The sequence below is a fragment of the Drosophila elegans genome, unplaced genomic scaffold, assembly GCF_018152505.1.
Source record: "Drosophila elegans isolate 14027-0461.03 unplaced genomic scaffold, ASM1815250v1 contig_183, whole genome shotgun sequence".
NCBI lineage: Eukaryota > Metazoa > Arthropoda > Insecta > Diptera > Drosophilidae > Drosophila > Drosophila elegans.
This window is the reverse complement of record NW_024545550.1, coordinates 4,875,479-4,892,156: the sequence shown is the minus strand read 5'-3', so window position 1 is coordinate 4,892,156 and position 16,678 is coordinate 4,875,479. Positions and strand designations below refer to the sequence as shown.

General features: G+C 41.4%; 4 protein-coding genes across 5 annotated transcripts in view; 3 read left to right on the top strand and 1 right to left on the bottom strand.

Moving 5' to 3' along the window:
- Positions 1-16,678, bottom strand: part of LOC108143388 (epidermal growth factor receptor) — a 46,830-nt gene that overhangs the window by 9,864 nt on the left and 20,288 nt on the right. Inside the window, exon 1 of one of the 2 annotated variants that reach the window (XM_017267759.2) lies at positions 3,986-5,170. The exons of the other annotated variant lie outside the window; for it this stretch is intronic. Within the exon in view, the coding sequence (XP_017123248.1) occupies positions 3,986-4,283 (298 nt within the window). The 5' untranslated portion in view covers positions 4,284-5,170. Of the gene's footprint in view, positions 1-3,985; positions 5,171-16,678 lie in introns of those variants that run through there. 2 annotated transcript variants of the gene reach the window in all.
- Positions 12,071-13,463, top strand: LOC108143393 (serine protease grass-like). The gene is made up of 4 exons (XM_041707412.1): positions 12,071-12,518; positions 12,575-12,617; positions 12,674-12,849; positions 12,917-13,463. Exons 1-4 carry the CDS (start codon positions 12,296-12,298, stop codon positions 13,384-13,386), a joined length of 912 nt encoding a protein of 303 aa, XP_041563346.1. The 5' UTR covers positions 12,071-12,295; the 3' UTR covers positions 13,387-13,463.
- LOC108143390 (serine protease grass) lies at positions 13,620-14,865 on the top strand. Its single transcript, XM_017267763.2, has 4 exons — positions 13,620-13,864; positions 13,916-13,958; positions 14,018-14,190; positions 14,250-14,865. Exons 1-4 carry the CDS (start codon positions 13,642-13,644, stop codon positions 14,705-14,707), a joined length of 897 nt encoding a protein of 298 aa, XP_017123252.1. The 5' UTR covers positions 13,620-13,641; the 3' UTR covers positions 14,708-14,865.
- Positions 15,504-16,619, top strand: LOC108143389 (trypsin-7). Its single transcript, XM_017267762.2, has 4 exons — positions 15,504-15,724; positions 15,783-15,825; positions 15,883-16,061; positions 16,122-16,619. The coding sequence occupies exons 1-4, from the start codon at positions 15,517-15,519 to the stop codon at positions 16,556-16,558; spliced, it is 867 nt and encodes a 288-aa protein (XP_017123251.1). The 5' UTR covers positions 15,504-15,516; the 3' UTR covers positions 16,559-16,619.

The window sequence follows — 16,678 nt, the reverse complement described above, 5'->3', positions numbered from 1 at the left end:
CGTGTTCGAAGCGCGTTCATTTTGTTTCGAACAACAATTGGGCGCAGGTCGTGAGGCACGACAACGAACAGCAACAGCGAACAGCAAGAGCAACAGCAAGCGCAACAGCAATGCCTGGATTAGATAAGCTTATTGTTTTCGCTGTTGCCAGCACTCTTTGTTCTGAGTTCCCCGGCCCCCTTAATCAACAGAAAAACCCCCAACTGGGCTGAATTGCAGCTTATGGCTCTGGCTATGGCTTTGGCTTTGGCTCTGGCTCTGGCTTTGGCTTAATGAGCACGCCCTGGCGCCATTTTTGGTCTGCTGCCTGGCTTTGAATTTTCGCATTCGCAACTATTTTTAGGCATAGAACGGCTCAAGAGCGAGACGGTAAAGAAAATCGGGGAGAGGTCTCAGTCTCAGAAGCGATCTCGGCAGCAACGGGCAGCAGTTCTCGTGGGCAGAGGACCGACAACCTCGCATTTGGCTCTGGTTTTCGAAATCGAACGCCCACACGCAGAAAAAAGAGGCAAAGAAAAAAGGCGGAGGCAGAGAGTCAGGCGAACTGCAGTCAAAAGTTCACAAAAGCCAGCACACATTAAGAAACATGGTGCGTTTCCCTAAGTTAATTTCCAATGTTAAGCCAAATGGATCAAAATATTTGAAATGGTAATTAAAGAGTGCTTTCTCTTACAAACTTATTTGTAACTTCAAAACGAAGAAAAATTTACAAATTCTTTAACACGAAAAAGTTTTTTAAATATATTTATGTTTATATAGTTTAAGTTTTAGTTTATATGTACTATACTAACAAATCTATAAGACTCGGAAGTTTATCCGTTTATGCTTTAAATTTATTATTTAATTATTTAATTTATTTATTTACTATCCTAGTAATTTAGGTTTTAATTTGTGTATCATAAATCTATTCTTTTTACTGTGTATCCTAGGAAAAGTGTCTTTGGGTCCAGGAAAATAAAACAAATATGCGCAGAGACTGAGACTGCGCAATCGCAGCAGCCCGAGATGCTCTCTCTTTTTATTTCCACCGCTCTCTGCTCTCGCTGGTGTGTGTGTGTGTGTAAGTGTGTGTTTGTATATCCGTGTAGGTTTTAGAAAACCAGTATTTCGACTCGGGCTCAAAATTGCTGGAAGTAGTCGAACGGCTAAAAGTAAATGCAACGCTAATGCATCAACGACTGCAGCCGACCAGGCCTTAAAGTTCAGCATTGGCTGAAAGCCAAGCTCTGACCATTTCGCAGTTCAATTTGGCCATTATTTCTTTGATACGATGGCTTAATCAGAAATATTATAGAAAAATGCAAAGCGCACACGGACACGGACACACACAGGCGAAAACAGCGCGTGCCTGTCGCCGTAATTAGCTAGAAAATGGGGGCCTCAGGGGGCTGGGATGCTGGGATTGTGGGGATGCTGGTTGGACTCGGACTTGGACTGACTTCGACTTCGACTCAAGTCATCGCAGCAAAGCGCACTATGGAATGCGGTTTTTCAAGCGCTGGCACGCACACTCAAGCCGCCCTGAGATGGGCTGTGTGTGTGTGTGTGTGTGTGCGAGTGTGTATCTATGTGGGGGAGGTGGGTGTAGTGAACTCCAAAATCGGATTGGTAAGCTCTTTCCGAGATATTTCTAGGGTAATTGAAACAACTAAAAGGTTTGTTTTTGAAGAAATATATCATTTGTATAAAAAAAACAAAGAATTCAAAAAGTAATTAAATATTTTAATAGATAAACTGCTTGTTTATTGAATTTACTTATTTGAATGAAAACAAACTACATTTAAATACAGCTAAACCCCAACTTTCCGCTAATAAAAATATGTTACGCGAGTAAACTTATTTTAAAAGCAATAAATTATTAATCTCTCATGTCTCCTGGTTTTAAGAAAAACATGTTTGTTACAATAATAACAATAGGAAAAATTATGTTCAAAAATATAAAGAAATTGTTCCCCGTGACATATGCTTCCTCTATAGAAGTGAGTAATAATTCCAATTAATCAAACCAGTCACTACAAAAAATATCCAATAAACAGTAAAATTCTACGAAAAAGGTTTACAAAAAATGTTGTATTACAATTGCGCTATAATTACTAATGTCAGAAATGAAAGATGGTTTGCTGCTCAATGCGAATTAGTTTAAGCTATAAAGTTGCTCAAGTTTCCCAAACCCCCCATAAAAAATATATTGTTCAACGGGTTTGATTCGCTTGCACGTGCAGCTTGCGGCAGGCTTTTCTCTAGCATTTATTTGCATATTTGCCGCAGCTGTGCTTATTTATGGTCATAAAGAAAGAAACAACACAGTAACGGAGTGCAAACAACGCGAACAATTCCAGTGGAAAAGGGCTTTGAGTTAACCATCGCTTGTGCAAAATTAAAGGGTAATAATGGGGACGATTATCGGGGCGAAGACGGGAGTCTTTATCGGTTTCATAAACCGCTTATCTAGCCAGATTTCCGGATTTTATATCCGGCTATGTGGTAGTAACTCTCCATTAGCATAGAGCCCGGCCAAAGTTTTCCTATCAATATTTGCACAGTTGCCGGCGGACAATGCGCACATTCAATTATTAATTTGCAGCTACAAGATCACTGAGTACTGTATATCGACGGACGGCCTTTACTCGCCTCCATTTTTAATTTTGTATTTTTTTGTTTGCCCGCCAAATACAAACATTTGCCTCAAAGTATTGTGCAAACAGACACGGCCAGATACGCAGTGCTGTTCATTAAATTGTGGCCAAATGGTTGTTCAAACAGCCACCCAGCCGAAAGTTCCAGTATGCGAATACAATTTTGTATTAATTTCCAAAGGGCCAACAGCCGAACCCCGCCAAGAAAACCTCGAGAATTGCCGAGTCAACAAATTGAGTCGCCATTTTAGCTGGAAATTGTGTCGCTTGTTGCTGTCGCTGCAATTACCGCTGATGCAGAGAAAAGTGCACGCAGACGGCGGGAAAAGTCGAGCTATCTTAACACTAACTAACTACGCTTTACCTTGTACTCTTGACATTACGAAATGCAGAACGAAATGCTCTCCTTGGCTAATCAGTGTGTTCTGGTATTTGTTGTTTGCGTGATATCTGATGCAGGGCGGTAGAAAAAGGAGAAGTAGGAGGGGGAGGGGTAGGGGAACCCAAAACAGGGGGCGATAGTGCACACAAGACTCTTTGACTAAGCCAGCGCCAAGTCAAGAGGTGAGACACAGGGCAGGTGAGACCAGCAGCAAAGGGCAGGTATAAAATAGTCGTAGAGGGTGTGAAATTAAAGATACCCCGGCGTATACTTGATGTTTTGCCATATCATTTAGGAAAATATTAATATAAAAATATATTAAATAAAATACATAAAAAGTTAATACAGACATTCAATTGAATTGTGTTTTAAAAAATTTGTTTAAGAAATTTAATCATATATCGATAATTAAAAAAAAAAATTATATACCAATTTTGTATTAGAAAAAAAGAAATTTCGTTTTAAATACCCAAAAGTATAAAGCAAAATATGCACTGCTTTAACACAATCGACTTTGCCCAGACCATAATAATATGTTCTATAAGGAATTACTTCCCTTTTTTCAACTCGTTCAAAACATTTATAACATTGCGCAATTCGCGCATAGCCCACGATATTTGAGTTTCCCAGGGTAGCGATAAGACCTAATAATTCGAAATGCAGCCGAAAACGAAGCTAATATATAAAGTGCAGCATAAGGGGCAAACAGAACAAAAACAACAGCTCACCGGCGATAAGATAACCAACAGCATATCGCTGGAACGAAACCGAAACTGAAAACCCAAAAAGACTGGAAACTCAAGAGCCCAAGTGATACCGATTCGGTGGTCATATTTGGGCCGACTTGGCTTTTTTGATATATGGGCAGCCAAGCAGGCGGATGATCTACACAAACACATTGTGATAGATGGGCTGTGTAACGAAGACGGATGGATGGCTGGCTAGATCCTGGCGGTGGACAACTTACTTTTTCCCTTGACAAACTCGTTGGGCTTCTGATCCTCCAGACTGGTGGGAATGGTAACTCCACCGGGTCCCAGTCCTAGGGCGAAGTTGGCCCCGCCCCTCTGTCGATCCCTGGCCGAACTGCTGCGATAGACGAATCGATCCCGATCCCGATCTCGATCCAAGTCCTGATGGCGCTGGCGGTTGTTTTGGCGGGCGTAGCGATCGCGAACCGCCGAAGCGGGCCAAATGCATATGCAGTGGACCAAGAGCAGCAGCAGGAGGGGGAGGCAAAGGCCGTTTCGCCGTCGCAGCAGCATTGTTGGACGGTGGGTGGTGGGTTGGTTGTTTTTTTTTTGTTGGTACAGTGGGATGAATTAAGCCCTGTTCCAAGCAATAACCCCTGACGTCATAGGGGTTATTTTTGTATATTTTTTTTCGTGAACTTGCGGCTTACTTTCGGCTCTTTTGCTTGCTCAGCTTTGCGTGCCAAAGATACAACTTTTTCATAAATTTTATTTCAACTCTTTCACTGCGTTTCTCAAACTGTTGTTGTTGTTGTTGTTTTATATTTAAGCTGTTGTCGTTGCAATTCGCCACTGTATTGGTGTTTACATTTCACTGTATGTGTGTGTTTTCGAGTGGGACTGTTAACTATGTGTGTATGTATTCGTGTGTGTATGTGTGTGTTTGTGTAGGAACCAGTTTCACATTACGAGCCACAAGAGTCTCGTCCGAAGGCTTTTATATACTCATATATATTTTTTTGTTATTTTTCAGATGTATTTTTCAGCTTCTTTGAGTCCGCTGACGATTTTTTGAGGTTAGGAAGGGGCGCGCAGGCGCAGCTTTAATTGCCCTAAGCAATTGTTTTAAGCCCCCGCAGCCGAATGGCTTGCACAAACACACTTGGCCATCTCTCGAACTGAGCCAAAGGCAGCCCCGGCTGCCAATTAGCATGGAACTCACAAAAGATACGTAGATATAGATTGTATATTCGAAAGCACTTGTTTTACACCAGAGTTGCGACTTTTGGGGATTGCGATTTCTCGGTATTTCGATTAGCACAATGGCCGAATTAGCAATCGCCGCGATCGAGAGCAAAGATATATTGGCAGAGGACTCGGTCTCGAACTCGAACTCGGACACTCCGTGCGGATGAGCGATTCGCGTCTGCGCAGCAACAAGTTGTACTCGGGACTGAAACCAAAAGCGAAGCCCAAACACAGACACCCTCTCTCCCTGTACTTCTCTTTGTTGCTTCGCTCCCTCTCTCTCTCTCTCTCTCTTTCGGCGAAGAGCGCGCACACAGGTAAAAATACGGAAAGGTGAGCGGCTGGCAGGCGAAATCTCAAGCGTAGATCAGGTCAAAATAAAAGCAAAGCCAGAAACTCTGGCTCTCACAATAGGCAATACGGTAAGGCGGTACGGCACAGCTGCAGACCGCTCTCCTCGCCCCCTCTCGCTCCCTCACCATAGCCATATATCCCCCTCCCACTCGCACTGGCAGCGGGGCATCTACAGGTAATCGTAAACGTAGCAGCGTTTTAAAAAGTCAGCGTAATGCGAAACGATACGGCAAGATATATTGGGCAATCTCCCCTGGCCAACGAATGCTCTACATAGCATGGGAACTGGCAAAATGCACCAGAATCTGATTATATAACGGCATACCAACTTGAGATATTCCTAAATCCGAAGAATTTTTAAAAATATCTATATTTTAATCAAATATTACTCCTTTTGAAACTACCACCTAACTCATAGGTTTTTATTAAGACAACTATTTGTATATTTGTAAGAAGGTTATGCCGCTGCTACAAATGTTTAATCCCTTCATACCTTAATCTAAAAATTCTTTTAAATAAGTAAACTTTTAGTTTCTTTACTTTTTTTAATTTACATAAATTTTTACTTTTCGGAAAACATTAATAGCCAGGAGAAACAGTAAAATTATAAATAAATATTGGAAAATATGTAGTCCTAAGACTTAGAACCAAGCTCGAAGAAAATTGGTTAGTATTGCCTTAGGGCTAAAAAATAAAAAGTGGGCATTAAACAGGCGCCTGGTGACTGTAAGTATTTTTTTGTTGCTTTAGAAAAAGTGTTTTGTTACATAGGTAGGTACTTGAAAAATAATCTCCTGATTTTCCCCTCCCCCGAAATACTCAACACCCTATAGCAACGGCAAAATTAATGCGGGGATTATCCGGCAGCATCTTAACTCCGACAGATGTGCAGGGCATTTAAGATTCGCATCGATTGCAGGTCGCTCTCACAGGTAAGATCTTGTGTATATCCCAATTTCTTGGCACTATTGTTGTTGTTGTTGGAGGTTCTGCTGTTAAGTGTCGCTTGTTGTTGCAGCCAACTTGCGGCGAATTCGAAAATGCTCAGGTAAAACGATCTCTCTCTCTCTGTCTCTCTCACCTGGCAATATGTGTGTATATGTGGGCAATGCTGCCATATAAGCACACAAGATCTCGGCAGTTTTGCATCTGTATCTGCGCCCGCATCTGTATCTGTATCTGTGAGTTGAGCCTGCGTGGGCCATGGATTGTCATTTGGCAAAAAGATTGCTGTTCGAGCGTTGTCAACATTGTTAGGGCAGATCCGAGATTTCGGAGGCCTCTTCACCTGTTCCCAACCCACAAGCAATCGGGGTTTCTACGCCTGCGCCATGTGCTCTGCGGGATCGGAATCGGGGTCAGGATCGGGATCGGGCCAAAAGGACACTGTTTTTAAGCAGACAGGTAAAACCGTTTTGACCTTTTCGCTTTGGCATAACACAAATAAATAACCGGGGACAAAAGGTGCACTTGGAAAGCGCAACCATCTCGAGAGAAGTGCCGCAGTGCCGCATTCGAATCTCGAATCCCACGCTGCGACTCTCGAGAGGCGTTGCATTGTCTCGCTCGGCGCTTTGTTTCAGAGCATGAAAATACATTTAAATTAAAAAGCGTTTCGAAGAGTTTTCCGGGGAGGTTGAGGGGTGAGGGGAAAACGCCGATCTGTAGCCATAATCAAACATATTAATAGCTATCTGGCACAGACCTCAATCAAAGGCCAGTGCCCAACCCGTACAGAATCATCTGTCAAAATCGAGAAGCATGCAACTGACAGCCGAACATCAAGTTGAGAACGATCTCAGAACTCCGAAACCACTTCAGGGCACTCCGCCAAGCCACCAAGCCGCCAAGCCACCACCACTCCGATCCACAGGTAAACGCCGCTCGAAAGGTGTAAGATGCCGAGATGCCGTGATGCCCCGACCCACACTCATAAACATTTGATGAAGCGTACAAAATGCCATGCGAAGAGAAATGTTTTTTATGTTATGTATGTATGTACATAACTCCCCCATCCTATAGCACTCCATCTGTCTATGATCTCCTCTGGTTTCCCCAATTTCAAAAGAAAGCCTTAAGACCCAGACCCTTAAAGTGATTCCTGGCCGCTCTACAGGTTGTCGGAATCATTGCAACCATCGCCATCGTCATCGTGATCATCACCATCGATGTCTGGCACTCACAGAGTCGAAGAGTCGGAATCGCAGTCGAGGCGTTACTTTCAAGTGCCACGCAGATTAAGAGCAACAAAAGATCGGCTCAGGAGGCGCTCAAGTGTCTCAGGCCGAGAGGGATGCTACAGCCCCTAGGGCGCAACGAATTTGTTGCATTATGAAGTGTTGCACATGGGCGCATGGTCCTCAGCAGTGAACAAAAATTAAAGACAGACCTACAGAACATACAATCAGGCCTTAGTTATAGGCTGTAAATTCTTATGCTATACCAAACCACATCTGATATAATCAACTAATGAGGATTTAAATTAATCTGGTATGAAAATGTCTAAAAGGCCAAAAGTCGTCTTACAAATAAAATATCGATGCAATGTAATGTGTGAATATTATATTCTGATTCAAATTTAATAGATTTTTGGAAAGAGCTTAGATATTATAAATAACCATGTATTTAATATTCCAATAATAAATTAAAATCAATCAAAATCAAAATAGTGACGTGATCCAAAAATACGTTAAAATTGGTGTCTCATTTTGTTTTGCCAAGCCATAAATAGAAACCGATAATTAAATAATCATTAAGTTATCTAAAAGAAAGCCCCAGACTAACAGAGGGTTAGTCAAATGTTTGTGAGAAAAAAGATATGCAAACAGAAGAAAAATGAGAGTATGATTCCGTTTAGCAGCCTTAAATACAATCATAATTTTGGCCAACTTTAAGCGCGTGCCAGCCCTAACACCTGAAGGCGCGTAATTGGATTACCGGGCCCTTTGGCACAGCCCTTTTGCCTTGGCAATCCGTCGATACAGATGATAGATCGATCAGATTCCGGCTGCGGTTGTGCTTCATCAGCATTCAACTTGTCACATGGCTGTGAAAAGCTGCTTAGAATTAAAGCTAATTGCCGTGGCCCCAACATGATGCGGCACATTTGGCTTTGATGGCTCTTTAGGGCCGGCTCAGAGAAGCATTCCTATGCCTATTCCACTGCCAATTCCTTCCACTCAGCGCGGCTAATTGGTCGGAAGATCGAGCGCAGCCCTAACTTTAACCCCCAGCAAATACACAGAAACTTTGACTTCATCTCATCGTTTTAGCATAAAGATTTTGTGGTTTTTGTTTTTTGTTTTCTGGCATTTTACTGATTTTTTTTTATTGATTGTCGCCGTCGTATGCTGGGCTGTGTTGGTGCACGACTCACGTTTCAAAAAACACACAAAAACAAGCCGGAAAAAAGAAGCAATACAAAATAAAGAGTGCCTCAACGTCTCTTGGACCGATTTCGAGTTTTCGAGTTGAGCTTAGCTCTGTGTTCGCTGTGTTCCTCGTATTTTTATTTCGCCGTTCGCCGTTCGCCTTTCGTTCCTTTTTAATGTCTTTGTAAACATAATTGCAACAACTCCAATAACAGATTGTTTGCGCGACTTTAATCGCTTTGTCGTGAAGTGTGAAATATGAGCGGCCAAGTCGCTGGGGAGCTTTTGCCCCAGCTCGAGACGCGGATCTGTGAGGGTCCGAGTATGAGTATGAGTACGAGTGCGAGTATGAGTATGAGTACTCCCGCCCGATTTATAAATACCCACGAAAATATTTTAGTCGAGTCTGTCCATAATATTTGCAATGTGTGGCTTGTGCCGCTAAATGTAAATTATGGTAGGCCATCGCCACATTGTTGGGCGGGCATTTTGGGAGCGGACAGCAACAAGTTCAATTAGCGCATCGCTTCGATTTGCTAAATTTAATCCGGGCATAAAGCACGAAGTGAATGCCACTCCGGTCAGATAAGCGAAGGCACCTACGGAGAAAGAGAGAATCTGGTGGCGATAAGCGCGGAGAGAAGCCGAGAAACGGACGTTTTAGCCATGCACACGTGTGCTTCACGCAGAGAAATTACTGCAATATCTTTTTTACATTTTCATAATATTGATTTTAAATGCATTTTAGTAGCCATTAGTCAAGGAAGAGTGGAAAAAAAATATGTTCTTTCTCAAAAATAAATGATAAAAACGGAATTTTCGATTGTGAATATATACAAAAATATGCAAAAAATATTTTAGCATGCTAACAAAAAATAACTCTTGCGATAAGAAATAGGTTGCAGATAAGCACCGGAAAAAAAAACCCCCTCATTGCTCATTATTTCTCTCTGTGTGGGTACTGGGCTTGAGTTTGCCTTTGGACCTTGGAGTGCAGGGCGCCCGTCGACAACAGCATGTTGCAACAACACTCGACAGCAGCAACCTGTGGAGCCTGCGTGCCATTAGCCATGGAGCATGAAACAAAAGCCGAGCCAAGCCTTTCTGGCGCACTCAAGAGGAATGGATCGGAGGGGATTGGAGTGGAGTGGAGTAGAGTGGAGTGAAGAGCAGCGAAGAGCAGTGAAGTGGAGGCCTGCCACAATGCATTTGCGATAAATGGCAGGCTTGGAGGCCTGCAAGGCCCTTAAAAGCCAGCGACAACAACGACTACGACGACGACAGAGACGACGACGACGAAGAAGTGAAAGATTTGCGCAGTGAGATAGCTCATTTTGGATCTGAGCCGGGTCTGGGCCAGTTCTTCGTTTGTTACCTTGGCTAATCGGCGGCTATGTAAGATGGTTGTTGTACGTGCGGCGACAGAGTCGCAGCCTCAGCCCCAAAGTCAAGACCACGAACGTGCTGTTGCTGTTGCTGTTCGATGTTGCTGATGTTGACACCAGCAACAACTGCAACAACAGCAAGAACAGCAAGAACAGCAGCAACATCAGCCACATTGGACCTCAGTCGACCACAGCCGCATTCCGAAATGTAAGGATTCATGCTGCTCCAAGGGCCGCCCCACTGGCAACAGCCCGGCAAGGTCAATAAATCCAGAAATCCAGATCCACTCCTGATTAGTGATGGGTAGGGAATTATTTTTTTTACCTTGGCACGGTCATTTAAACTAAAAACTAAGAATACCTAAGGCAAAAGGGGCTGTAATCCTTCGTAACATAACGAAAGTGATTGAAGGCCAAACTCTGGTAGTAATATCGATTTTTTATGAAAATTAAAACTATTTAAAGGAAAATGTGAAAGTTCTCTAATTAAAATATTAATCATTAAAGCGAAATAAATGTTTAAGTCTTATATAAAACTTATATTGTTTCTTCGTGATTATTAAAACGAAATAAATGTTAATACTATCTATTGTTTTATCTTTAACTTGTATTAAATTAAAGGATTGTTATATTTATGTACATATATGTTCTGATATACAATATAAGCACCATCCTCTAGTCAAACATGAACATAGCTATGGTCTGCGTGACCTAAGAAATTTCAACAGTCATTTAGAGCCTATAGGCAACTGTTTAGATTCTTCCCATCATTTAGGCAGTTAGTAAACGTAAACGATCGGTTGGCTTTTAAGGCGACTCAGAACAAAGCCATAAAAACCTCATTTATAAAAGTATCGCTGAATTTTGTCTGCTTGTCACACTTCGGATACAAACAAAGCACTTATAATTAGATGAAAATTAATTTCGTATCGTATCTCTTTAGCTGTAGTTCGAAGTTCGGACATTCCAATTCGAATATTCAAATTCCAATGCTATTCATTTTTTGCGGCTCATTTGCTTATTTCAAATGAAAATGATTATTTCTGATGTTCTGGTTGCTGTTGTTGTTGTTTTCTCTCCTTTTGATTTGTGTGTTTTTCTGAGTGTGTGCAGTCAGAGTTTCGAACTTAAACCGGTTTAGCCGTTGGTCGTTACCGAAGCTTCGAATCAGCCAGCGAGAAAACAAGAGAGATCGGAGAGTGAGATGCTGGCAAACACCAGGCCCAAACCCAAGTCCAAACCCACACACCAATTGATCTTACCTCTCTTTGTGTGCATACGAATTTCCGAAGAAACGATTGCTCAGCATCCACACAAGCAAAGGTTGAAGAATAGGGGGAATTTGTGGAAATAGTGGGTCTCTATTTCCCCTCGTTCGTTACCCAGCGAATATCCCATCCTCAGCTAAGATTCAAGTAGCGAGTATGAAGTCCTTATGACTTATATGCTACGTGGCACTTTATCCACAAAATTTAAAGTAAAATACAATTTAAAGTTATCCCTAAATGGTTCCAGCTGGTTTTAAACTATAAAATAAATAATATGCAAAAATTAATTTAAAAAGGGGGAATTCGTAGACATAGTGGCTCCTAATTTCCCCTTACTCGTTATCCAACGAATATTCCACCCTTAGAAGAGATTTCAATAGCGAGTACCTTAAGAATATATGACTTCACAAAAAATATAATATATTTAAATACATGATGTTAGCAGGCTTAAGTTCTAAAAATATTTAAAAATATCTTAGAATGGTTCCTGCTAATTTAAAACTAAGAAAAATGTACTATGCAAAAATTTAGTTAATACAAGAAAAACCCTCGCGACACAATCGCATTATTAAAAATGTATTGTACACTTGATAACAGTCTTGGAAAAGCCCGACTTTTGCCTTTTGAATCGAATTTTTAAGTACTTATTTTTGCGTTCCGATTCTTATCTCCAAAAGAAGACAATATAAGCAACGAAACAAATATGTGCAAAATTAAACAGCAACGGACTCTGGCCAGTCAATCTATTAGAGCGGCCTTTGACATGAAGACCGCCGTTAACACTTAGTGAAAAACCCAAAACATCTAATAAAAATTTCTTTAAAAAATTAAAAAAAAACCCTGCGTTTTATATATATATTTTTTTTATATGTATTTTTGTGTTTCGCGTCGTATCTCCCAGTATAGCAAAATAACAAAGCCTCAGGTTGGCCCAACAATCTTTTAGTGCGGGCTTTGACATGAAGATCGCCACAGCTGTTATTATCCTGCATATTTTGATCCACTTTGGAAGTGGACAAGTATCGGTATCATTCCTGGATCCTGACTGCGGAGTTTCGATCTCTGGGTCTAGTACTATGAGTGCCAGGATAGTGCAGGGTCAGGTGGCAGACATGTTTGCTAATCCATGGATGGCTTTAATAAGCAGTAGCACTATGTGTGGCGGTTCGCTCATTACAAACCGTAAGTGAATATAAAGGCAAAATAGTAAAGCCAAATAAATATTTGGTTATTGACAGGTTTCGTGCTTAGTGCTGCACACTGCAGAAGTAACAGCTATACGTGAGTATTCTTGGATATATTCCCAGTCCCTTAGTGATGCCAACATTCCATTGTAGGGTGGTGTACCTGGGCGAGTTTGACAGATCAACCATCACCGATTGCTCCACAACAGCTTGCATGCCGAATGCCATCGGAATTCCTGTCGATGCTCAAATAGCTCATCCCAGATATGTGCATCATTCCCAGAATGACATAGCTCTGTTTCGACTGGCCACTCCGGTGCAGTATTCGGGTGAGTTGATGGGCAATCCTGCAAGGACCTCAGTACTGGACCTCAGTAACTGGCTCTCCCTCTGCAGCATACATCAAGCCAATCTGTCTGCTGACCAACTACAATCCTTTGGCCCACATCAGTTGGCTATCTGCCATTGGATGGGGTACCACAGAACACGGAGTGCCTAGCAACGTCTTGAAGACAGCCACCTTGACGCAAGTGGATCGCTCCTATTGCTCGGCCACATACGGAAGCGTTGTGGACATGTCCCACATTTGCGCCGGAGACCCTTTCTCACATACATGCATGGGTGACTCTGGAGGACCAATCTTTGCCACGCTACCAATTGGCAGTACAAGCCGTGTGGTTCAGATGGGAATTGTCAGCTATGGAGACAGTGAATGCAGGCGATGGGAGGTCTACACGAATGTTATGCACCACATGAACTGGATCTTGGAGGTCGTAAGACAGGGAGGTCCTCAGGCCCCACAACGCCCACTCCCACCCCAAGGATCGTATTACCCTGGTATGCCGTTGGTTGATTTCCAATTTTAGGCTCTATAATGGTTCGATAGATTTATATACCTCCGCTTCCCATTCAAGCAGGAATAAAGTTCATCTAGAAAATATAATATTTCACTGTTTTCTTTGCTTAAACTTTATTATAGCGATAAGAAAAGCTACATAAAGTCATAGCTCTCACGCATATTATAACAAGAAATGTCTTATCGTCTGGGTTTTTTTTTAAATCAAGGGTAAGTAGCAGCTAAACACCCCGGTCAACGATCAGTTGATCCACGCTGCTTGGATATGAAGATTGCTGAGAACTCTATACTGGTGGTCCTACTTGCCTGCTTATTACTTACAGTACAGGGGCAAGTAGCTACCAACTTTCTAGACAGGTCCTGTATTCCGATTAAGGTTAACTTTCGGTTAGGTGGGGGTCATGATGCCTCTGCAAACAGCGCTCCCTGGATGGCCGCGATCATAGCTGAGGATGGTTTCAAGTGCGGCGGCTCACTGATCACAAATCGTGAGTATATTGAGTCAAACTAAAAAACTATGACTCATCATCAGATTTCAGGTTTTGTCCTGACGGCAGCGCATTGCACGGGAAGCGGCCACCTGTGAGTAGTTATATATTTCTGATTCCAATGATGATATATACCACTTCTTGACTTCGTAGAGTGGTACGATTGGGCGAAAATAGGCTATCAACATTGCAAAATTGTATAGGCTCGAAGTGCCCATTCCTAGGTGAAGAGTTTACTGTCGATGCAACGTATATCCACAGTGAATATTCAGCGGAGAGACACGACATATCTCTGTTGAGATTGGCCACCAGAGTGCAGTTTACGAGTAATATACTAAACTAAATATATCAAAACTAAAACACTAACTAATAGGTGACTTCACAGAGCACATCAGACCGATTTGTTTGCTCCTGGACCCACTTTTCAGAAACCTGGACGACCACATCATCAAGTTTAGAATCTCCGGATGGGGTCTGACCCAATCAACAGAACATAGATACAGTCATGAGCTACAGACAACTTCGCTCTACAATATCGGCCGATCGAACTGTTACCGGCAATATCCGAATCATGTGATCAGTAGAGATCACATCTGCGCTGAACGTGCTAGCGTCAGCGTATGTAACGGCGATTCCGGAGGTCCTCTGACCGCCAAGGTTAGATATGATCACGAAGATACTACAATTCTGTTCGGAATTGTCAGCTTTGGACACACGGACTGCAGCAAGGCCACTGTTTTCACAAATGTTATGGCCCATTTGAAATGGATCGTGAATACTGTTCGGAGAGAAGAGTATTCTCAAAGACTTAAGACTTTGCCACATTTTGCAGTTATTTATTGATTTGATATAAATTCAGGACAATTGGCAATTCTCTAATCACAAAAACCTACGACTGTCGCACGCTACATAGACAGAAATAACTTTTTCTAAATTTAAAATGATATGTATTGATCATTCTTAACAATGTTTTTTGTTTGACCTTATAACATTAGTAGTTTTTTCTTTTTTATGGAATTTTAATGACTGTTTACCAAAACATTTCAATAGCAATGTTCAAAACAGAACTTTCGCAAAAAGTCTTATGAATTGTAGTTAAATTTACTTATAATAGTTGTATTTAATAGGTTCGCTATAAAAAAATGTGAAAAAACATACATTTATAGACTTTTAATGTTTTGTCTACGGTTGGAGAATTACCCATATACAAAATAAATTAAATAAATCATTTAATACTTAAAACACGTTATTCCATTAAGTACAATCTGTTTATAGTTATAAAATAACCAGAGAAGAAGCCCTCTTCGGCAAGCCAAAGTTTATATACCCTTGCAGCAATTGCAAAAATATTCTTTAAAACATATAAATTTCGATTTAAATGCGTATATATTTGAAAGCATTGAAACTATTCAATAGTTTCAAATATCGTGACAAATAGAGAAACGGACAGACGAAGATGGCTAGATCGAATCTCCTACTGATGCTGATCAAGAATATACCCATTAAGGTATAGAGTCGGAAATGTCTGCTTCACAGCGATGCAAACTCCTGACTAAACTTATTATACCCCCTGCAAGGGTGTAACAAAGATAAGAGGCGTGCACAAGTATTAATACAACGCAAAAGCTGTGGTCGACATCATTGAGTTTAAAATGAAATTGCTGCTAGCTTGTCTGATTTTTGCCATTCACGGATCTTTTGCACAAAATTTGATAGATCCGGAGTGCATGAAATTCCTTCCTCATGGTAGTTCTTCAAAAATATACGGAGGTACAAGTACTGATTTATTGAGAAATCCATGGATGGTGCAGATACTTCAAATTGGCTATCACATGTGTGGTGGCTCGCTGATAACCTCTCGTACGTAATCGTTACTACCACGGGATAAATATGATTAATCAAAGATTTTTTTTTCTAGAATTTGTGTTGACAGCAGCTCATTGCAAAAGCAATTACCCCATGTAAGTACATAAAGAAGATTTTGTTTTCCAAATACTATTACAATCTATACCTTTTAGGAAGGTGCGTTTAGGAGGGTGTAAGGGGGGCAAACCTAAATATGAATGCACAAGCGAATACTGTAATTTAATAAGTACCGAAATCGACGTGGCAATGATGTTTTCGCACCCCCAATACAATGAATACCACGAATATGACATCGCACTGATTTTAATGGCTGAATCAGTGCTGTATAATGGTAAAGCTTACAACTATAAAGTTAATGTGAGAGTTTTTTCACTAAACTATTCATTTTCAGCTCAAATAAGACCGATTTGTTTGATGAAGGGCACCGACATCGATAGCCAATGGCGGTTTTTGAAGTATGTTGAAACGTTTAATGTAACTGGCTGGGGAAAAACGGAATGGGGGGAGAACAGCAACGAACTTCAATTAGCCAACTTATACCAACTCGACAAGGATCACTGCTCGCAACTCTTTCGGAGGAATATCGATATGCCCCATATATGTGCTGGCCAGTCGAAGGCTTCAACTTGCATCGGCGATTCTGGAGGTCCGTTGAGCGCAGTGATGACATTTTCCGACATGGCTCGTCCCTTTTTATTCGGCTTAACCAGTTATGGGGCTCCAGGATGTCGTGCTGCCACCGTTTTTACCAATGTTCTATCATATTCCGATTGGATAGAATATATTGTTGAAAATCACACTCCAAGAACCGCTCTGCTACGAGTGTAGACTAATACATGTCCTTTGAAATTTCTTGTGTGCAAATAATTAAAGCTCAATTGCGTGAATATTAATGTGGTCTTTTAATTAAAAAGAAAAAATGTTAGTTTTCTGTCTCAAATCGTTGCT